The sequence below is a fragment of the Passer domesticus genome, chromosome 2, assembly GCF_036417665.1.
Source record: "Passer domesticus isolate bPasDom1 chromosome 2, bPasDom1.hap1, whole genome shotgun sequence".
In the NCBI taxonomy this organism is placed as follows: Eukaryota; Metazoa; Chordata; class Aves; order Passeriformes; family Passeridae; genus Passer; species Passer domesticus.
In genome coordinates this window covers 21,768,203-21,791,814 of record NC_087475.1, presented here as the reverse complement: position 1 = coordinate 21,791,814, position 23,612 = coordinate 21,768,203, and the positions used below count along the sequence as shown (strand labels likewise).

The following is a 23,612-nucleotide window of genomic DNA, read 5'->3' as shown; positions in this document are numbered from 1 at the left end:
TGTTTAGTCTCCTCAGCTGCATCATAAACTCGATACCAGTCCAAGATGTTCATGGATCATGGGGAACAGATTCTTTCTCTTATCCATGGAGAAGATTTTCAGGTACTACAAGACTGCTATCACGCTTCTGAATGTTTTCTTCTTCAGTCTAATAACCACAGCACACTCCATTTCCCTTTAAAACTGGTATTCCCAGACCCCTGTTCACTCTTGCAGTTGCCTCTGGAGACTCTCCAGTTGCCCAAAAGCCTTTCTCCAGAGTCAAGCCTAAAACTAGATGCAGACGGTGTTTAAGCTCTTAGCAGTGCAGACCAGTGAAGTGTGATTATTTCATACATCTTACATTAGTCTGATGTACTTAAGAAAGCTATTTGCTTCTCCATGGCTGCATGATCTTATTGACTCACATGCTGCAGCTGTACTGCATGATGTGTCACTCTCCACTCGTCCCTAAAGTGCTAGAAAAGGTAATTCCAAGACATCTTGGAATAGACATGTTATATATACTGTCAAATTCTTGCATTTCAGAGAAAAAGATAAATTTCTAAAATATTACTGTAATTTCTCATTACACAGTGACACCAAAAGATGGTTATTTATGCTGTTATACTGACAGTAATATCACCTTTTTGAAACCATTTGCAGTAGCTTGAAGGAAAAAACAACTCTTTAAATTAGACATCTTTTGATTAAATCAACAAATCAAGTGTTAGATACTTTTCTCTAGACAGACATTAGGAATATTTATATTTGAGTGTGCAGCATTTTGTCACTTGGGGGTATGTCACAAATAAGATCTCTGTGTTGACATATAAACCTTCTTAGCAAGTTATCATATGCACATTAGTTATTTTGTTGTTTTAATGACTGTTCACATAAGGCCAGCTGTATGTATTGGTTAGAGAAATTGTTTTCTACTCACTCTGCCACAGATGAATTAGTACCAAAATTTCCTCAGGTAAACAAACCACTTTTACATTTTAAGGGTTGTTCTCATAAACCTGAGTATACAAGTACCTAAAAGCAAATGCAAATGGTCTTGTAGATCTTCAAGAAACATAAAATCTACCTAAAAAAAAATTACCATACCTAGATGCGGTAATCACAGCAGTTTAGACCCTGGATATCCTTCAATAGCCTAAAGTCTTAGTCTAACATAATGAACATGACTTCGGATTTCCACATTTGCAAATCCTTCTTTAGGTATGATACACAATAATCCTACAATCTGCATGTTCAGAAAACTTCCATCTGCTTTGCATTAGGAGCAGTTGGATTCACTTGATTGCAAGTATCTCGGTGTTACGTAATCGCATGCAGATGGAGCGTGGCAGCACAAACAATGAGAGTACAGCACAAGTGCACTTTAAAATACTTCTGTGGAACCACCACCATCAGTTTAATATCCAGATGTGAAGATCCAATTACTCTTCAATGTGCCTTTTATTATGTAAATGGTCAGCCCCTTTTTTCGTGCTGGAACACAGTCCTCAGTCTGCAGTGCTCCAAAGTCTGCATTAGTCCAAAGTCTGCAGTGCTTAACCAAAGAATTCAAATCATTGATCACTGTATGTGTGCAATAGCAGAGTCCAGGAAAAATTGTTCTAAAGATGTCTTTCAAACAGCACATGCACCTCTGTGTCATGAAAAGTAGCTGAACATTGGTCTGTCATGAAAACCTGTATCTTAAACATTGGTTCCCCCAGAATTCAAAGTGTTTCCATTGGAGGGCCTTGTAAAGCGTACATCTATGGCATCAACACAATTGTAAACACAGTTCTGCAAGGACTCAGAGGTGGACACTTTTAAAACTGTACACTATGTTTATAATACAAAACTAATTTTCTTTAAGCATGGAAAGAGTCATTAAACTGTGGGTGACCATCTGACCCCAGTTATCCTACTATAATCTTGCAACACCATCAGACCCTTTGATCATCAAATCTTCACTTCACAATTTACCTTTTTTTACACAGATTTGCAGAGACACTTTCTCAAGTCCTTCACTAGATGAGACAGTATAAAGAAGGGGGATGAGTCCAGTGATAGAAGAGTAGGAGAGAACATTTCATATCTCCACTAAAGGGATATAAATATGCGAAGACTACATAACAAATTAGTAATACTCCCAACAGAGATGCAAATGTACTTGTTACGTTAATCCAAAAACATTTGTAATATGTCTTTGGTGGCAGTGTACTTACATTAACATTTTTTTTAGAATTTAGCACTCAGTACTAGAGGGCAAATTCAGTTTGATAATCCAGCAAATCAGATGGGGATTTTACGTCTACTGTTGTAACTAATCTCCAGCACTTGATCAACAGTAAAACTACAGAAACTTCTGCAGACTCTTAGATTCAATCTGAGTTCATTTTCAAGCTGTGAGTGCTGTCAAAATGATAAGAACAAGTACTGAACTTATTCACTAGATCTTAGTCATGCTTGCAGAGTTTGCTCTTCCTTAGTGACAGGAAGGTCATTTACCCCTGGAGGAAATGAATAGCAAGCCTGCTCCACTTCTATTTGTCTTTTGTTGCAGAAAGACAGGTTGAAGAGGCTAATTAGCTGAATTCATCAGCTGAGAAGGCAGTAGGGTATTGAGCTTGCCCTTCTTCTGCAAGACATATATGCTCTTACAAGCCAGCCCCTCCTGCAGATCAGTGATAAGATGTTAGGGAAGGTTAGTTCTGCTCCCATTTAATCAGACCAAACAGAGGAGACCTTCCAGTGTGTGGTTACAGAATGTATCATATCCTGTCATATGCTGTGTCAGCTCCAGGAGCATTTAATCCTGTTTTATTTGTTTGTTTGTTTTTACCTTTTCCAGTTAATATATTTACTGGAATGCTTTGCAGTTGTGGCATGGAGCTTGAATGTGTAAATCATTACACACACAACATGAATGCCTGTTTAACACTCTGGTCATTTGTCTCAATAAGACAAAAGAAATAAATAAGTGATCCATTTTAATAACTTTCATTTTGAAAGGTGCTATGTGCTGGTGTGTACCAATTCCTTTTAGTTTTAACGGGGCTGCTCTAAAGCATCCTGCAAATAAGAGAGTTTCCCTTCTGAACACACTGAAAAGGATTTATTAACATTTTAGTTAAAACAATGAACTTAAAAATAAATTGACCATCTTCTTTACCTATTTTATCATGTTTCCACCCACATTTGGAAATAAGCATGGATTCAAACCTAAGCCAGGAGCTTAGATTAGGGTTCTGCTGATTAGGCTCCCACAGAGAGCCCACACTATCTGATTAATAAGTGAATAACTGAATAATATTTATTTTTTTATCACTAACTTAAGAAGAACTGAGTCTTGTTCAAAAACACCAACCATGTGGTAAAAAAATATTCTTTTCACAAATGCTAATTTTTCTGCATTAGGAGAATATTTTTCAAATATTTCCGTGTATAAAGCTTTTTAAAATTCCAATAAATTAAAATCTGGAATTTGTCTAAGCAAAAAAATTTCTTTGGTTATATGTTCTTTTCCAAGGATGTCAAATAAAAGGCTTATTCACAGAATCTCAGGACTCAAATAAATTAAAAATTTTTTAATAAGACTGCCATAGTTTCAAATAATAAATTAATATATATCTGTATGGAGATATTATAATCTTTCACTATGTTTTTTCTGCATTGATTTTTCTTTTACCAGATTATTTCACAGTTCCTACTTGTTAGTCCCATCTGCTTGGCTTGTAGGCCAATAATAAATGTTATTTCTGATTAACAGGACCTGAACTGTTTATCATTAAATATTTTCCTGCTGCATTCTCTCTCATCCACATCAAATTAAGTGAGATTTCACCTAATCTGGCAAAGTTTTATCTGCTTAAGATGACTCATAATAGCCACAAATTTACATTCCACAGATTTCCAGACATGGGCTTCACAAGGGGGTAAAAAATCAGAAATTTAAGCAACGTTTCTCTCTGGTTTTCCACCCTTTCACTGTGCAGCCACATCTCTACAGGTACCTCTCCTTTTTCTTCCCACCCATACAAACTCCCAGCTAATGGAAGTCCTGGTTTACTAAGAGACTTCTCTATGGCCTGAAGTTTTTAGCCCAGTATGAGTACATATTAATAATCTCTACCTTTATACAGATTTTTTGGAATTTGGCACGTGTGACCACATCCATTGGAACAGCATTTCTTCACTCCAGAACATTCAATATCAGCTTCACAGCTTTCAACACAGGCAGCTGCAAAACCACTGGCCTTTTCAGGTGCTGGGCAGTCCCCTTGCTTCACAGACAGGATGTACTTAAGGAATTCACAGCTAGTTAGGCATTCATAATTCTTCTTGGGAAAAAGAGGCTAAAAGGAAAACAGAAGAAGGGTATGTTTTCAACAGGAACAATCAAAAAAAAATTAATAAACCCCAACCAAACCCCATCAAAGAAAAAATGTTATAAATTTTCCAAGACCTCCTAAAGGATTATTCAGATTTCCAGCTTTTGCAAGACTATCCCTGAATATTTATATATTCAAGCCACTTCTGAAAAAGCATTCCAAGCACAGAATGATGAATTCCCTCAAGTAAGACCACCATATTTAATGGAACAATGTTGTTTATATCTGCCAGCTTTCCCTTGTTTTCCTCACACTGACTGGCTATAAAGTTGCTCAATTACAGATTAAAAACACTCCCAAAACAAAGGGGAAGCAATGGTCAGACAGTCTGCTGGTTTTGGACTACCCCACATTCTTTCCTCCGTACTTAAAAACACTTTCCCCACAATATCTGATGTAATGTCATTCTAGATAAATAAGAGAAATCTTCTTTCATTATACTGTTTGAACTAAGTTGGCTAAGAGAAGATTTTGCAGCATCTTTATGTTCTTGCCAGCATATTAGTAATTGTATAATTCTTCATGGAACTGGAACTGCATTTATGATAAAATGATTAGCAGAAAATAAAAATTAAAATAAGCTTTACATACATTGATTAAAGAACAAAGTGAATTCTACCTACTTGAGAAATCCAGTCCTAGATATTTAAGAAGATGCTTCAATGCACAGATATGTTAAAGCATATGTAATACTCAGAGGTTTGCAAGGTCCACTTAAAACAGTATTTAAAATAGCTTCTACAACCCTGGGAAAATATTGTGTGTGCCATGGAAATTACATCTCTTCTTTGTTTAGTTTGGTGCAGAACCAGCTAAACTGATTCCCTCAGAATGACTGCAGCATGTAACTGGCATTGTCTGTAGCTGGTCCTGCCATACTAAAGCAACCAAACACCTTCCACCCTGACAGATCTAATTTACAGGTTCCTAAGCCTACACAGAAGTTACAACCCACGATCTATCTCCACCTAGGCACATAACTTCTGAAACTTCTTCCATATTCAAATGTTTTACTTTCTTGTTTTCACTCTTCTCATATTTCTGGCGAAATGAGGAAGACTTGGCTATCACAAGGCCCAGGAGTCTCAAAGACTGTTCTCTAAAGTCTCTGTGGCCCAAGAATGTAGCCCTACATTACCTCTCCCATCTTTTCATACAGAATATACAGAATTTTCAACCAAACTTTCAGGCATGGATTTGGGTGTTACAGGCTTTAACCAGCCTAAATGCTCCAAAAATGAGCAGGATCTATGTCTCCTACTGACCCTGGTGACTCTTGGCCATGCACTCCTGCTGTTTCCCCCATTGGAATGCACCTGATGCCATGATTAACAAGTTAAAAAACTAAATGAGTAGGAAACTAAATTTATAGGGAAAAAAACCCCAAAAACAAAAACAAGGAATCAGATAAATTGTCCCTCACACATAAGGTTCCCTTTAACATTCAGTAATACACTCACTTGGTAGATAAGAAGTAACACATGAAGCATGAACTTTGAGAAACACAAACCTAAATTGTTTCTTCCAGATTTTTTACAAAATGCAAAAAGATTGAAAACACTCTCACAGGAAAACAGCCTCCTTTCACTCAATCAATGTCTATGGAGTATGCATGAGTCTTGAGATAAAGGAAAGTGGTCCCGGGCTTTTGTGTTTGAAGCTAATTTCAAATCCTAAAACATCACAAATTTGCAGCTACTTAATTAAAAATGTTATAGCTCCCTGAGGCATAATACGTCCTCAAGGCTTCTCCTCCTCACCCTATTTCACAGCTCATTTTTCAGTTAGCTGCTAAATGTGCTGCTCCTCATTATGGGCCTTTGAAGTTCTAAATTTAGCCTTAACCACAAAACACTAATCAAAGAAGGATGCTCACTGTTTTTAACTACAATAGAACAGTGTTCTACAAATGTTTTCCTTTTAAACCAATTTTATACAAATTTTCACCCATATCTGGAAACACATATAGTCTGAGTGAAGAGCGATATACAAGAACAACACAAATTAGATCCACTAAAACTGCTTTTTTAGAGTACTCTAGAATTTTGTATATGAGAAAGTAGCAAATAATCTGGGTTAAAAAACTCTTGCAAGGCTTCATTTTCATGAGAAACCTTTATTTCGTCTTCTGTTGTAACTACCTAGATCAGTAATTCAGTAATCCCTATTAACACATTGTTGGATCTAACAGTTTTTAGTTGAAATTACAGCTACTCCTAATCATCTTCATGATGCTTAAATTAATTTAAAGGACATTCTCTTATACCAGAAAAAAAAATGTCCACAGTAAAGAGAAGCAGTTTAATCAGTGTACCAGTAAGATCAGTTATCAAGTAAGGTCACTTCTATTTTTTTAATAGGAAAATATTAAAATCTTCCTAAGAACTCACTTTCATAGACTTGGATATATTTGAACCTTTTTTACAAATTTCTATTGAGCTGATACTTCCATTTTGAACTAAAAATCACTTAAGAACTGCAACAGATACTTCCAGCAACTCAGAGCCATGTTTCATATCCAATAAAAATCTCCTTATTTGTTCTAGTTTGACTGATTCAGGTTTGCTTCTTCACAGATTATTCTGATACATGGTTCAAAAATGATTTTCAAAACATTTGTTCTTGAATAATTACATATTTTGCTATTAGTCTTCCGAACTTCAATCTAGTTACTTCTGGAGAACTTTAATACTCTCTTATAAAGCAGACTGACTTTCACATACAGAAAAGTCATCTGCTCTAGCTATCCTGCACAAGGATTTTTCACACAAATAACATTTTATCTTAACAAAGATTGTCTTTCTTACACATGGTCAGAAATTATAGAAGGGCAAATGGTAGAAATAACATCTTAGAGGAGGGATGCCAGAGCACCTTCTGGGAGATGCTATGTAAGTGTGACTGGATTGAGTCTTTACAAGTCAAGCTAAATCATTTGGTCAGAAAAAAAAACCTTTTTAAACTCAAAATTAATATGGCTACATTGTTAAATGTGTGTCCTTTAAAATGAAGGCAAACACTGCAAAAATACCATGATTTTAAGCTGTCTCCTTGAAGCTAATAATTCAAATTGAAGAGACTGCTAGAACAAAGTGAGAAAGCATGCCCTTGGGCTGACCTACCTCACAGAAGCTTTGGCAATGATTTTTCTTCAGGTCCCAGGACTCTTTGCAAGGCTCCAGGCACTAGGAAGAATCAGGAGGCAGAGAAGTGTCAGAAAGAGAACGAAATAAACGACCACAAATAACTTAATTTCTTCTCCAGTTTTTCGGCCCACAGGAAGTTAATAATCCACTTCTCCTGGGGATAAAATTGTGTCATTGAGCCATAGTGTCAGAACAAGGTCATGAGAAGTCATGGTTAGATCACAAGAAATATTTTCAGCATTTCTTACAGTACAAGGCAATTGACTCACTTGTCTATTTTGCCATCCTACCTTCCAACTTACTGGATGTAGGTCTTAATACCACCTAACACCATGTTCCTGGATCACAGAGACAATGTCAAAAGCACTACTCTAAATTACAGAAAGTGAAATCGTCTCCTCACTGACCAGCCTGAAGATTAGACAGGCACATTGCCTTCCCAAGCGAGAAACTATTTCATCAGGCTGTGGAGTAAACTCAGCAGAGGTTAAAACACAATTTCTGTATAAATGGATAATGTTCACTGGTCTGTTAACAAAATCACTTTATTTCAAGTACCATATTATCATTATGTCACCCTCAACCTCTGTTACAATGGTTATACAGAGAGCTGAGATACAGAGCTAAGCTTCACACAGCATAAAGAAAAGTCACACTGTTAAGAGCATTTACAACAGCTAAAACATAAATTCATATTCACACCTTTTCTCTTCCTTTGTTAAACATAAAACATTGAAAAATACTAGTATTGTTGGGAGCTAATGATACCTCCTCCTGGTAATAGTGGAAAGGTACTTATCATACCAAAACGAAAGGCCTTTGACATGCAATGCAGTATTTATGTAGTTTCCTTTTATGCACAGTATTAGATTGGATCAATATACACTAATGCTATTCAAAATCAAACATGAATATATATAGGCTGCACCTCAGTGGTACACTGAGTGTATCATCAATGTTGTAAAAACAATAGTGTTTTAAAATTAAGCATTTTTCTTACTAGCAACAAAGCCTAAATATGTAATAAAACCATTAATCACAGAAGTTGCATATTTTAAAAAAAAAGATACTACTTAAGATTTTCTTTATACATATATTGATATTTTAGGCTCAATTTCTAGCTCTTCAAAATTCACATGTTGTACACAGATTTATTAGAAGGATACATGATAAAATGTCACTGAAGTTAGTCAACTCCATTAATTCCACAGTGTTGTTCCTCCTGTGGTGTACGTACGGCACATTTGAGCTCACTTCCACTATCATGCCATTTTACAGCACTCCTGTTCAATGAATGTACTCCAAAAATTATTGAGGTATAAGTGGTTTAAACAGAAAATGAGAGACATTTTGACCATTCTGTAACTTTGTCAGTGATGTCCAAGACTGCCAGGTTTGTTCAAGGTGTTTGTACCAGTCTGTATCTCCAGTGCAAGTCAGGCTCCAGCACCTGAAGCCTCATCTGGCTGTCACTCTATTTCAAAAGTCACTCAGGACAGCGCAGGCTGCTTTCACTGGGCCCAGCAGCTCCTGCCTCAGGGCAGGTAGAGACAATGGGCATCTTCAAGGGAAGATGGACAAGATGAACCAGGGCAAAGCAGTCACCCTTGAGCCAAGAATGACACAAGAACAGATGAACGACCCAAATGCAAGAGGAGAAAAGAAGGGTTTTTTTACAAAAGATTATTTGGTTTTTATAGACCGATACGATACATTCCACTTGATTGGCTAGTTAAAAAAAAACATCTTTCTCACACACCGTCCTTGAGAAGCACGGGAAAACAAGGTGGAAAAACACCACCTGCAGATTGTTTATGCTAACAAGTTATCACATTCTTACATCCCCCTAACACTTCTCACAAGCCATTGTGAGAAACGATTACCATTTCTCTCTCCTTGACTGGCTGACATCCACAGAGCAGCACCTTGCAGTCCAACTTGCTCTCAGAATATGTCAAGGAAAAGAGATGATGGAGCCTGTCATAAGGCCTGCATAGACTCTTACAGACTCTGGTACACACTTACCTAAACACTTACATAAACAAAAAAAATCTCCCTACTCCTGCTGTATGAGGAGTCCCCAGAGCACTGGGCTAGCCTGGCACCATGGGCAGCTGCAGAAGCTGACTGCCAGCCTTTAGTGGAGCTGTGCCATTGCACCACGTTGGGTGAAGATAGTGGAGCTGTACCATTGCACCACGTTGGGTTAAGAGTAGCTGCCAGCAGACAAAAAAGTTGCCAATAGAAGATGTGGAATGTCTTGCTCAAGAGATAGTTATTAACCTTGCAATTGCAAAGATGAGGACTCCTCACAAACACAGGTGTGTGCATTTATTCTCTTGGCTATCCTGTTATGAGGTTTCCCTGAAGTGGGAAGCTAGAAACATTGAAAGCTTGGATCCAGGTCTCACCTTTGAGTCCTTGACTTAAAATGTAAACGAGCTGAGATCCTGAGATCCCTCCCACTGCTTGGTGATCAGATTCAGGATAAGAAGAATCTGGGCAGAGCAGCAGCTGGCAGCTGGTTTGGGCTCTGCTTTATCTAACAAAAAATACCTTGCAGACAGAGCCACCTGCCCACAGAAGCTAAGCTTAGGGATGAAGATGGCAGAGCTCCAGCAGGCAGCAGGGCAGTAACACAGGGAGCATCCCAGCCCTCCACCTGGCAGGTGCCACTGGTCCCTTGGGGCCACCACTCACCCTGCCCTGGCACCACACGTTGGCTCTGCCCTGCTGAGGCAGGATGAGATGTGGGGCAGAGCACTGAACATTACGGGACAGTGGCACTCGTCAGAGGATCATCAGTATTAATCACACCAGCCTTGATAACTCAAATCCTCCTAAAGAGCTTGTTTCATCAAACCCAGTGCTTAAATCTGGAACTTGGAGGCTTTTTTGACTTGTCCACACTGCACCAGAGTGATTATTCTAACAATTGTACTAAACAATTGTATCAAATGCCAATTGCTAGTTGAAAGCACCCCAGCATTTGTCATTCCTCAAAATTTGGGGAGGTGGGAGGGTATGTGTACATGCACACACTCTCATACGTGCAAATCTATGTATAATATAATACTACAGACCTGCTGACATTTAGATTGCATAAAATTAGAAATGAGAGGAAAAATACGGTTTCATTCAAGGAAAAAGGGTTGTGATTGCTTTAAAATATTTTGGATTGCATTTTTTACTTCATCTTTTTTTAAAAAATATGCATTTAAGGGTCATGTTAGAGAATTCTTTTTTTAATCTATAAATAAAGCAACAAGGAGATAAGCATATGATGCATGCCATTTACATTACTTACTAAAGGGGTTTTCAAAATAAGTCTACTAACACTTTTGCTTAAGAAATGATGCCTTTGACCTGAGTAGAAGAGAACTACACCAACAGAGCACTTTTCAGAATCCAATGAATTGCAAAACATCATTTAAGTACTGAAATACATATTTATTCAATCACTATATATGTACTAAAATATCATATTTAAATTAAATGGCAGAAAATTACACATTTTTAACTATTTACAGCAAAAGAAAATTATTTATGTCAGAGTAGAAGGGACAATCCACAATATTTTTGTCTAAAAAGGCTTTTTACTTCATCAGAATGGAAACCAAGACATATGCAATCGGTTGTAAAAACAATGGAATCTAAGTATTACAGCTGGAATATAATTATCCTTTTCATTATCATTCACCATTCTCACTGCTCCCAACAGCAAGGTCAGAAACTAATGGCTTATGTTTACAATATTTATACAATATAAGTGCTTTGCTGTCCTATGGAACTCAATTAAATGGAACTTAGATGGTTGGGAGAAAGGAAAAACAACAACAAAATACCTTTCACTTCACAATCTCCTAATAACTGATCATGCATGAGAACAACTACCTGAAAAATACATTTGCTCACTATCAGACACTACAGAGAGAACAGAGTCAGGAATTTACCCAGAGTCGAAGGAGAATATAGTGTTCATCAGTCCTAGAAAGAATTATTTAGTGACGTGCACATTTAAATATACAATTGCAGCCAATGAAACCACGAGGACAGTGATTTTTGAATCTGGAAATCTCAGCACAGTGGCAGTAAACCAAAAACATAAAACAGAAACAGGCAGCAAGAGAAAAATAAAAATTTTTATATTTGGAGTTTTTTACATATATTTAACATTTTAAAGATTTTTTAAAAACATCTTTAAGATGTTTTTAAACATCTTTCTCTCTCTCAAAATCAGACTGTGAGATGTCCAAAGAACAGTAAATTCATGGCTGCACATTTACCTAGCTCAAACCAATGAATAGCATGGTAGCTTGGTGAAAAATATTAGCAGTCTGGCTGCCCATTTGAGGAATGTCCATCATTTTTTGTCAATTCATTTTATAAAAGTCTATTTACACATTTGTCTCTCTCGTGTTAATTCGTGTCCTCCTAAACTTTTAGATGGGTATAAGATTAACAGCAAATTACTTGCATTCTGCATATTAAAATGAAAGAAGTGTTTGGTTCTGAAACTGAAGTTAGATACACAGTATTGAAGATTCCTGTTCTATTTTCTTTTCAGCTGCAGTTTAAATCTCTTCCCTGAGAAACACAGGCGTGACTGTATGTAATAAAATTAAAAGCTCAGGTCAACAGAACTGTATGCAGTGAGAATTTCAAGAGTCAAGAATCCTACACAGGCAGGTAGGTGAATCTCATTGCCCCAGTGGATCATTGCCAATGCTCTCCAAAACCCATGCTGGACAGCTCGACTGATTCAAAGGCTTCACATGATATCATGGTGAGTGGCTCATGGTACATCACAAGGTACTGCACTCAGCTTGTGGGCAACTTTCCTTGTGACCAAGTGCCAAAGATGAGGCATTGCAGCACTTCAGCTACTTCAGCAATTTCAGGTGCTCATACACCCTATTAGGTCAGGCACCCCCTGAACACATCTACCTTGTTTAAAATAAACTATTAGAAGTAAAGCTGACCTAAAAAATCAGTTACTCAGGCTGAAAAAATCCATGAACCCAAAGAGGAAGGTTCAACTGCAGAATCAGTAGTTGTCATATTAGCTTGTAGGTTGATGTATGCTGTTCAAGAAGCCTCTGAGCATTTTGTGAGATCCATTTTATGTCGAGTCAGTCTCTTGCTTCTCTCTTTTCCCTCTCCTCCCTCATTAGCAGAATGAATCATCAGAGCACTAGTCATCAACTTTCTAGAACTCAGTGTGACATTTTAGCTCTGTGCTGGTTTAAGCTGGGATACAGCTAATTTTCTTCATAGTACTAGCACAGGATATGCTTTGGATTTGTCCTGGAATAGCAAGCTGATAACATGGGGATGTTACTGCTGAGCAGTGCTTGCAAGTGCTTACAACATATCAAGGCCTTTTCTGCTCCTCACCCCATCCCACCAGTGAGGGCTGGGGGTGCAGGAGTTGGGAGGGGACACAGCAGGGACAGTTGATCCCAACCAATCCAAGGGATATCTATCCTATGCCACGTGGCATTGTGCTGAGCACATAACGATGGGGGAGGAAGGAAGGGTAGGGCATTCAGAGGGATGGCCTTTGTCCCCCCAAGTCACTGTTACATCTGATGGAGCCTGGCTTTCCTGAAGATGGCTGAACACCTGTCTGTTCATGGGAAATACTGAATTGTTTTGCTTTGTTCAGATGCACAACTTCTGCTTTACCTATAATACTATGTTTATCTCAAACCACAAGTTTCATCATTTTTACTCTTCTGAATCTCTACCCCATCCCATCCTGGGGGGAACTGACTGGGAGGCTGTGTGGGGCTTAGTTGTCAGCTCGGTTTAAACCACAAACAACTCCTACACTTCAGTTACACAATGTAGACTGGGAGAGGTTTACATATCTTCAGAACTTTGAAAGCCTAATAGAAACAACTGTGAAACGTAATCTTTTTGTGCAAAATAGTAGTTTCATGTGGCTACCTGGAGTTACTCCTCTGTTTATGTTAAAAGGTTCTCATGAGAATTACACTAGTAATATATTTCCCTTGTAGCTGAATAAACAAAAGGGTTAAATGACAGAGAATGATTCCCTGTCTTTGCTGCCTGTTTTCTCTCTCGTAGGTCAGTGAGCATCATGATTTGGTGAAAAGGAGTGATTTTGTATTCAAGGATCAAGTCTTAATTAAATTAGTTACAGTTGGGGTTATTCTGTGACATTATCATGTACACTGGGAATCCAGCTGATACTGTCTAAAAGTATTGCTAATTGTGGAGCTGGTTTTGAATGAAAGCCAGGTTTTAAATAGTTAGGGGGTTTTAGATTTCTTGAAATGTGTTTCTTGTTGTTCTATATCGATGACATCCTGATGTGGATTGTGGTAGTACAGATGATAAGGAACAGGTTGCTATCGTGGAATTTATCATCTGCAAGAACTACTTTATTCTAATTAATAAATGTTTATATACATGTGTAAAGAAAAAGAAAAATCCTTCATTTGTAACCAACATTCAGACAGTCTAATCTTATGTTTTAGGGATAATAATGATTGTGTTGTACTTTTTAGAAGTCTGCTGCTTCAGAACAAGGAAACAACAAAATGGTTGGCACAGAAATGAAGGGAATGGTGTCTCTGTTGGAGGTGCAGTTAAAGCCACCTTAACTATTCTGAATCCTCAACAACTGTAAGGCAAAACAATGAAGCACAAACCTCCAGGGTCCTTCAATAGCAATTATAAACTGACAGGGACAAGGAACAGCAGCCACATGGCCACCATCACATTATACTGTAACACACCACACAAGGGTGCACCTGCAGGTTGGCATTAATCTGAGATGAACACCCCAAGAGACTTTCCTGGTCAATTCACCTTGTGCAAAGCAACTTGGCATTAGAAGTGCCAAGGGTTAGGTTGTAGCAATACAGCATTTTGTCTTGTGTTCTAACATCAAAGCATAAGAGGGAATATAGCACCGACCTTAGTCAAGAGGGTATTTCCTGGCAGATTTTGCTACATCTCTTATGAAAATAATAACAAAACTGTATATCAGAGAGACAAAATATATATGGAACTGAGATTTATTTTTAATAATTCTTATCTAAGGAGGATGACATATACAACCTCCAGGTGAAATACAGAACTTAAGACATACCACTAACTTTAGATAAGTAATACTTTTTAAAATTGCATTTCTAAACCAGCATTAAAAAGTTTAACTTCTGGTTTCACATCCAAGAAGTGTGCTCTCAATAAACAGGAAAGGGTTTCTGCAGATGGAACTGTCAGTGTCTCATAGCAGACCACTACAACCTTCACTTCACCAAGCCATGCAGAAAATACCTATATTTTCCAATTACAAAATTTTGAAGGACATAGGAAAAAAAAAATTTTAAAAATCAATATAAGTAAGAGAAGGAGAATGCAGTGACACACTTATTTGAAGCTCTATTTTGGTACTTTAGCAGAGATGTGGTCAAAACCTTGACCACAAAAACCTGAGGTTTTTTTGAGTGAGGTCAAACCTCACTCAGCCTCATACAAGGCTTAGGAACACAGTTAGTGAAGCAACCTACAGCAGTTTCAGGTGCAACTGTCTCCTGTCTGTTACCAGCACTTTGGAGAGTGGCCTCGTCATTTAAATTATTATTTCAGAGCAGAACAGAACATTTCTGAGAAATTCAACTGGGTACAAAGTTGAGCAGCATAGTTTAAACTGCTATAGCAAATAGCTGCATTTAGTGTGTATTTATTTTACTTGGGTGTGGAGGGACTGAAAGCACACACAGAGACAGGCATTACCACTCTCCATGGTTATGCAAACTTACTAGTATCAAATTAGGACTTAGAGTAAAGGAAATATTCAGAAGAGCCAATCGTTGGTTATCTAACAAAAATATGAGCTTGCAACATATATTTTTCTTAATTGCCCAGTTCATTTCAGCACACAACATCAGGGTGCCAGTCCCACAATATTAACTGTGAGTAATTTCAGTTACTGAATACCTTCAATATCCTAAGCAAATAGTGGAAGCCTTATGACCTATAGGACCTAACTAGGAACAGTACCAGTATTTCCTGGAACAGAGATAGGGAAAGGGCTAGTCACAGTATATCAGTTAAGTCTGTCAGACCTTTAAATATACAAAGTAGCATTACAGGCTTTGTTCCTAAAATTATGGCACCAGAAAGACCAAGATCATTGCCAAGAACTTCAGGTCAAATATTCTAGAAGTCCATGTAGCCTTTGTTGTTAATTCCCAAAATTAAACAGAAAGTAAAAGGTGCCAGAAAAGTTGTACACATACTGACGGCAAGAATCACTGAAAGTGTTGAAAAAGGAACTGTTTTGACATTAAATATCTGAGAAGTAAATTACTATTAATGAAAATAAAAAATAGAAAAAAGAAAGAGGGGAAGTCATACCATCACACTTCAGCTGAAATGCAGGACTTTCAAGAAAATCCTTTTAGAATGAAAACAACTTTCAACTCTGACAGCTTGGTATCTATCTGTATAGCTCAGTTGTCTGGCATGTCAAATTTTGCCAGCAAAGTGTTTGTTTAAAAGGACAGAATAATCCTAAGACTCTTTTCTATGTTTCTATTCTTTGTTACCAAGTCAAAATCATGGCAATCATTGTCAACAGAAAGTTGGCTCCCAAACATTAGTTCATTCCTGACCAGTTCTTGTCAAAATTTGTTTACAAGGTTTTGTACCAGGATATGAAACCAGGACATGTACTTTCTTCTCTTTTTCTGTCTCATAAGCTGAAGTTTAACAGTCTCCAAAGAAGATTAATAATTTGAGCTCTTATTTTGCCTGATTTTGAAACATGGAATTGAACTCAAATCTCCTACATTCAAGATTAATCTCCTAAACATAAAATATATGATGGAGCCTTCTCCTGCTGTACTTGTTTCCTCTTGTTTAAGCAATGAGTTATTCTCAAGAAGAGAGACTTAAATGTCAACCTTTCACAATGGAGGGGTATGCCCTAGCAGCATTTCTGATCCTCCTGGAATACTTAGAATAGGTACAAATATTTTGGCTCTTTCCCAGTGCCATAGCTGTTCCACCACCACTTCTTTGCTACAGAGATAATACTCTCTTACACTCTCCTCTTTTTTTCACATCTTTGATTCATCCGGCAACCTACTATGGACTTAAAACTGTTGTTCTAATTACCCCTATTCAAACTGTTGCCTGAAAGACCATTTCCCTATCCTTCAGTTACCTTGCTTTACCTTGCTTCTGCGTGCTGCATCAACAGCCAGTTAATTTGGTGGGTTTTTTTCCAAACCCCTTCCTAGCCCTTATTCTAAATCTCCACATTCTGAGTTTTCACCTATCAAGATATATTGGCAAACTGCTATGAAGCAGTAAGTCAAGCCTGGACTGCCCTCAAGCAAAGGGCATAAATTATTTTAAATCCAACTAAGAGTGATACATTTTAAAAACATTAAGAAGCTCTCTGCAATATACTCCTTCTGATAGTGGTAATAGCTTTAATTCCTTAGCACCTTCCTGCTTCTGTATTAATGAACAATGAAATGAGCTCCCTGAATTAAACAATATTAGCAGTTTTGCTTCTCTGTCCAAACTTTCTTCAGGCTGCAGTCCTGCAGTGCAGTTTACCAATAAACTGATTTGCCATGTTTGCATCTGTTCTACCAATCTGTCAGAGACCAGTCAACCTTCTCCTTTCTGCTTTTAAAGCTTCTCCAAGATTGCATCTGGAACTTCTGAAAGTAAGCAACACAATTAGAAAATTTCCACCTGTATGTCCCTACTGTGTCTAGACCACTGTTCCCTGCCACCACTTCCATGTAGGTGGAATAAAAATAAGGGTAATATTTACAGCCAGCAAGACAAGGCTGCAAAATGTAACAGTTTTTCCATTCCGGACATTAGAATTGTGGATGGACTTTCACCAGTTGTTTCCAGCAGCAGTGATAGTGCTCAACTCACAGATAACTTTACGGTTGCACTTGATGACCTTAAAGGTCTATTCCAACATAAATTATTCCATGATTCTATAAAAAATAAGCCCATCTTATTTACTAAAATGTCTCTATCATAAACTGCCTTTTCATTTTCTAATAGTTGACCATTTGCTTTAGTGATTACATAATACTTTTAAAGTAAAAGTGAGCGTAAATATTTTGACATTTTATATATGTAAAGAATTTCCATTGAGAAAACATCATTCTTTCAATTTTAAACAGACAAGGGAAAGCCTCTTTAAGTTGGCACTTTCCCCTTCCAATCTGTTACAAGGCAGCTTCAGAAAGCCACACACAGTCTTGTTATAAACACCATCTTGCTGTGCAACTTAAAGTGTCTGTCAGAGCAGCGCTGTTCTCTCCAAGCAAAGTCAAATTTTTTGTTGCCATTTTATAAATGAGTTAAACTAGTGAACTCTTCTGATAACAGATGACTTGCCTTATACATCACCCTGCAAATTCACACATACATTTCTGAATGAGAGAGCCGCAGCTAAATGTTCTTTTTGCTTGTATCCACCACAGTTCTATGGTTTTATAGACCACCGAACAATCAGAGAGGACAAAAAAAAAGGGAGGCCCTCTTTGTCTAAATCGTTACTTTGTTTCTCTCCCCCGGCTTTCCATTTCCCTCCCAGCACTACCATCGCCATCAGAAACGACATATTCCGCATTACTAAACAGCAAGAGCCATAGGGCTTTTCACTTCTAATTTCACGCCACAATAAAATGCAGTGGTTGTTTCACTGGGGGACCTGAAAAGCCTTCCTTTGTGAGGCTGCTCTGACGGTCAGGTTAAGCATCACACGCTGGCAGCAGGCATCTGTGCGTGCCTCTTCACGCAATTATGGCAAAAGAGGGAGGAAAAGGAAGAGAAAAATTTAAAAAGAAGGTTGTCTAGGAAAAAAAAATATATTAATCCCCCTACTCTGAAGCGTGTGATTCACATTCTACTGCCTGGCTAAATAGTTTTGAATATATTTATTGTCCACCTCATTGATAGACCAGTCATTCTAATAATAGTAATACTAAAAAGTTTGCACTGTACTCAGAAGTTATGCTTGTTGTTTTAATGGAAAATCTATTGACCTAAAGTAGACTGATGATACAAATACCTGAGAGCAAAGGAAAAAAATCTAAGGACAATAAATTTGGATACTTTTAAATTTTAGAGTAAACCAGTGAAGATTATCAGCAATAACAAACAAATATGGCACTCCTACAGGTACTTTTAGAATTGCATTCTGTTTATATAATAGAAATATTGCCTAATTCTATAAAAGTAGAAGTTATAATTCCATTAATCCCAAGTACAACAGGAAGAAAAAGGCAAAAAGTTACAGGAAATTCTCAGAGTTTTCTACATTTACCTTGGCTTTTTTCAGACATATTCTCTCTATACATTGAATATTTTTCTGTCCCATGTTTAGAAACCCTATTGTATTCACTGAATCTTTTGTGAAGAGACAATGTGAATCCTTTCACAATAATCTCTTCATGTATCTTAACACAGCCTAATGAAACATTAAAATTACTAAAATTCTTTTAGTTTGCATGATAATTCATAAAATAAACACTGCTTGGAAATACTTTAAAGATTAGATAGTTTCACGTATTAGTTGAGGGGGAAAAATAAATCTAAAATAGCTATTTTGTTTCAAACCTTTTCAAGTTATTAAAAAATGCCTTTTCTCCTATTATTTTTCAATGCATGCTACACATGAGCAAGGAAGGCTACAGATCCATACTAAATTTCTTTAATTGTTATGGGTTTTTAGGTTATGGTTATGTGATGAGCACAAGCAAATCTAAATCCATAATGCCATCAAAACAGTGACAGTCCTGAACTGGGACTAGCTCCTACTAGCCTACTTCTTTTGATGTAAATGTGCTAAAAGAGGCACTCTAGATGAAAAACTGACCAGTTTTTAGGTAAGCAAATTTCCCCATTCAACCCACTCAGTAGTAGTCTCATAAAAATCAGATGTCTGGGTTGGGGACCTGGGCAAAAAAAAAGGGAGAGGAGTCTGTAAACACCTCTTTAACTGAGAAGATGAACTTAAAACAGCTTAAGCCAGCCATAAAACCACAGTCTAAAAACCAACTAATATCTGATTTTCCCTCCAAGGCTGAGTAATGAAGGTTAACATTATGGTGCTGAGAGGTAAGCAGGACAAACTAGCAGCTGAGTTAATAAATAAATAGTTCTGATTAACCTGTAAAAGAACATAAACTGTTAAATCAAACTTCAGCCTTGTGCTGGAAAATTGAGCTGGATACATTTTCCCTGTCAACAGTCTGGGCATTTCTACTTCCAAGGAAGTAGGGAACACAATTTGGCTGTCCAGATTGTCACAGACTGCACCACAGGAGTACATTCTGCTTTCAGTGCACATGAATTTTATAGTTCACCTCTGCAGCTCAAGAAGGCATCACTACATTTCATCACTGTATAAACTTAGATTGATAACTGGGCAAAAGGAATTCTTCTAAAGCTTTGCTTAAACTTGAAATTTACCTGATAGGTATCACAGATCATTCCTAAAAGTACTCTAGAATTGTGACTCAAAAGGTATGGGTTTTTTTAACTTCAATTGGAAGCTGTGTATTTTCATTAATTATCCATTGATTTCAAATGTTATTCAAACACACTGATCTTTCCTGTCACGAACTGCGATATATAAAGGCAAAGACTGAGAATGATACACTTCTAGACATCCTAAAGTGAGCTATCATAGTGTGCAGATGTAAAGATCATGAAATGAACACTTGAACTTGATGATCTTTCCAACCTAAATGATTCTATGACTCTTTGAAATGGAATATAATTGTGATAAAGGTGATGCTGTAGCACAGCAAAAAATGTTCAGTGGGCATTTGGGATATATAATGCTTCACCTAGTTTTCTGCCATTTATCTTAACAGGACTCTTGAGCAAATTCTCAGAGGAATCAGAGACCAAGATTATGAAAGCAAGTTGGCATTAAACCCCCAGAGAACAACTGTCTTGAAAGCAGCACATTGCATAGCACTATACTGGCAGACAAAATGGATAGCTTGCCTTTTTATGCAAATATATGCAAGGAAAGGCACACTAGTTAATGAACTACAGCCAAAGGGTCTGAACCAGAAGTCATAATTCCAGATTAAATCAGCACAGATTGCAGGTGCCTACCAGTCTCAGGAACTGACTCCCTCTGATTGCTCAGAGGCATCCTAAATCACACAGTAAGGCATGTCTAGATAAGAGTACCAGAATGCTCAATGTAGTACAGAAAGCGTGTAGCTGTGAGCTGGCCTGTAGTTACTGCCATTGTAAACTGCAAAATTTGACAATCCTGAAAAATCTTTACTTCAGAGCTCTGGAGTTGCAACAGCTCCAACTGGATGATTTATTTTACCACACATCTCCATAAAAAACAGGGTTAGGTTGGGCAGGAGTGATAAGATGGCAGGTTGGAGTACTCCCTGCAACTGGAAGAAAGAAAACAATTGATGACGGAAATAGAAAAGGGGGTAGGAACATGAAAAAACAGTCCTGCAAACCTTTCTGTGCAAAGTCATCTGTAAGGACTGCAGTACATCCTTGAGGGTAAATTAATGTGCAAGCAAATACTGCAGCTTTTCACTCAGGATATTACCATGGCTTTTATTTTCTAATAAGTTTATTTTCTCTATAGCTCTTTTAGTGAAATATACTAGGGATTTTCTTTTATTACTTAAATTCTCCTTTTGAAACCAAACATGAGGAAAGAAAGTACCAAGGTATCTATTCACAGATACCTACACCCAATATAATGGCAACTGGCTTCCAGACGCTACTCCTGAAAGCCATTCTTAGGTATCTCACACCTGCCAGCCCCACATGGATGCCTCCAGAACTCTAAAGAGGCTCCAATGGAACCAGGAGTTCATGTGTAAAAAACAATGTGGCCCTTCTGCAGGATTCAGTCTCAAATACCTAAGCTGCATGAAACAGGTGACAGGGACTGAACTTGTCATTAGCTGATGGGGATCTCATCAATACAGTCAACAGCATGTGAAGAACCACTCAGTGGATGACACCCAGGTGTTTCCTACAGGGCAGGATAATTATCTCTCTGGAGGTTACTAATTTGATCCTTGTTGACAACAGTCTGGATAGCTCCATCACATAATACCTGTATAGGATTCAAGATTCAGGTGTCTGAATCTCAAATCCTATCACTGGTCAACGTATTATTAATTTGATTGGCATGGCAGAATTATAGTTGAGTAACCACTTCTAACCCAGCAACTGTAATATTCCACAATATTCCTGAAAACAGAATACTTCTGTAACAACTATTTCAGGCAGACATTTATAATCTTGTAGCTACATTCTGTGTCTTAAATACAAGAATACTCAGAAAAGTAGATAGAAAACTTCTCAAGAAGAGACTTCTGTACAAAATATAAAATATAATGTTTCACCACCAGTTACATGATTTTACATGCTACATGATTTTATTCATATTTATTCCCTCCACCAAATTTTAATTTATATAATTTTATGTTGCTGTAACATTTAAAATATGTTTAGGTGTATATGGAACCAAAAAGACACTAGTTTTTGTTTATTCAAGCAAATTGTTCTTGTTTTCTTATTTTTTCCACAGCACTTTGGGCAAATTGCTGGAGCTTAATATATAAGCACCTTAGGGTAACCATCCTGTATTTGTCTGAATAAATGCATCAACTGATAATGTATAATAAAAACTAATTCTCTATTTTCACTAACCTCCACAAGGCAGTTAAGATTAAAGTTGCCTACCACCACGAAAAATTGTCATAGCCTAGAGACAAAACTACTAGTACACTGAAAATGTTTATAGAATTACTTGTGTAACATAAAATAGATATACAGTCTTTATTGTAAATGCCAATTGTTACAAATCAAATCAGGAAAAAACAACCCTTTTAGGGAACAGCTCAAAAAGTTTTGACTAGAGGTTTTAGATACATGAGAATGAAGAATATTTCAGGATTTGACAACTAAAAACATCTGAATAATGCCTGGCTGAAGAAATATAATCCCTCTGTTCTGCACTTTACAATTGCCTAATGGAAGGCTATAAAAGTGTGCATGCATCTGACAAATGTGCTCTTCAAGCATCCTAAAATTGCTTACACATTCATATAGAAACAACCTCAGTATCAGAGACCCAATTTTGTGCTTCAATTAAAACATGCAATCTTCATTAAAATTAGTAGAAGCTGCCTAGGCAATCAAGGAGGCAGATTTTGGCTCAAAGTATCTTAAGAATAATTTATGTATTTGGCACAAATTCCAAAACAACATTTAGGCCAAGCCACTTACATAAACAATCTTTCTAGTCATATTCTTACAAAAGGCAAGAGCAGTAACAGCTGTCACAGCTCATTGTCCAAATACATCAATCTCTTTTCAATTTTAACCTCTTAGACTAATCTATACCTGAATTTTTAAGACACTTCAAATAATGTCTTTTCGTTTCCTTCTATGAATATAATTTTCCTTCAGACATTAAAAAGCAGCTTAAAGATTCTATTATCCTAGATTGAAGCAATTACAGTAGATTTTCTTACTTCTTTCTCATTCCCTTCATGCATTTTCTTGCTTATTCTTACTACTGCAGTCCTTTCCAGGCCTGAAGATGACCAACAAAGACGAATAAATACATCAAGATATTTTCAACATAAGTGCTTTTCCAGCAAGGGAGCATCTCTCTAGGCAGAGATGGACTTCATCTGTGTTAGAAAATCTAAACTTCTTGAGTACATCTCAGGCTTTATTTTGGTTACTAAGACACATGATACATACAAAGTCATTCTAATCTAGACAAATCTTACAATACCATAAAATGTGCTCTTAAAGGCAGAACCTATTACAGTTAGGTTGAAATAGTCTGTGCCAGTAAAATCCCTTTTATGCCATTTTAATTACTTCCCTGTAAGTATTTTGATAGAAGAGTATTGAAAAGCTCTATACTGCCAAACCAGCTGCTGATAAAATTCTGTATTTGTCTCCTCTCCTGGACCTGACAACTGTATGACAAAGGTATGGTGTTAAGGCCATTAACGTATGCTTTAAAGTAGAACACTTCTAGCCAAAAACCACTATA

At 37.2% G+C, this 23,612-nt stretch overlaps 1 protein-coding gene across 2 annotated transcripts in view; it reads right to left on the bottom strand.

Moving 5' to 3' along the window:
* ANOS1 (anosmin 1) overlaps positions 1–23,612 on the bottom strand; it is a 128,173-nt gene that overhangs the window by 51,618 nt on the left and 52,943 nt on the right. For both annotated transcript variants that reach the window (XM_064407744.1, XM_064407745.1), the window contains 2 exons: positions 7,493–7,555; positions 4,112–4,334 (listed from right to left, as the gene is read on the bottom strand). In XM_064407744.1, the coding sequence (XP_064263814.1) occupies positions 4,112–4,334; positions 7,493–7,555 (286 nt within the window). The remainder of the gene's footprint in view (positions 1–4,111; positions 4,335–7,492; positions 7,556–23,612) is intronic.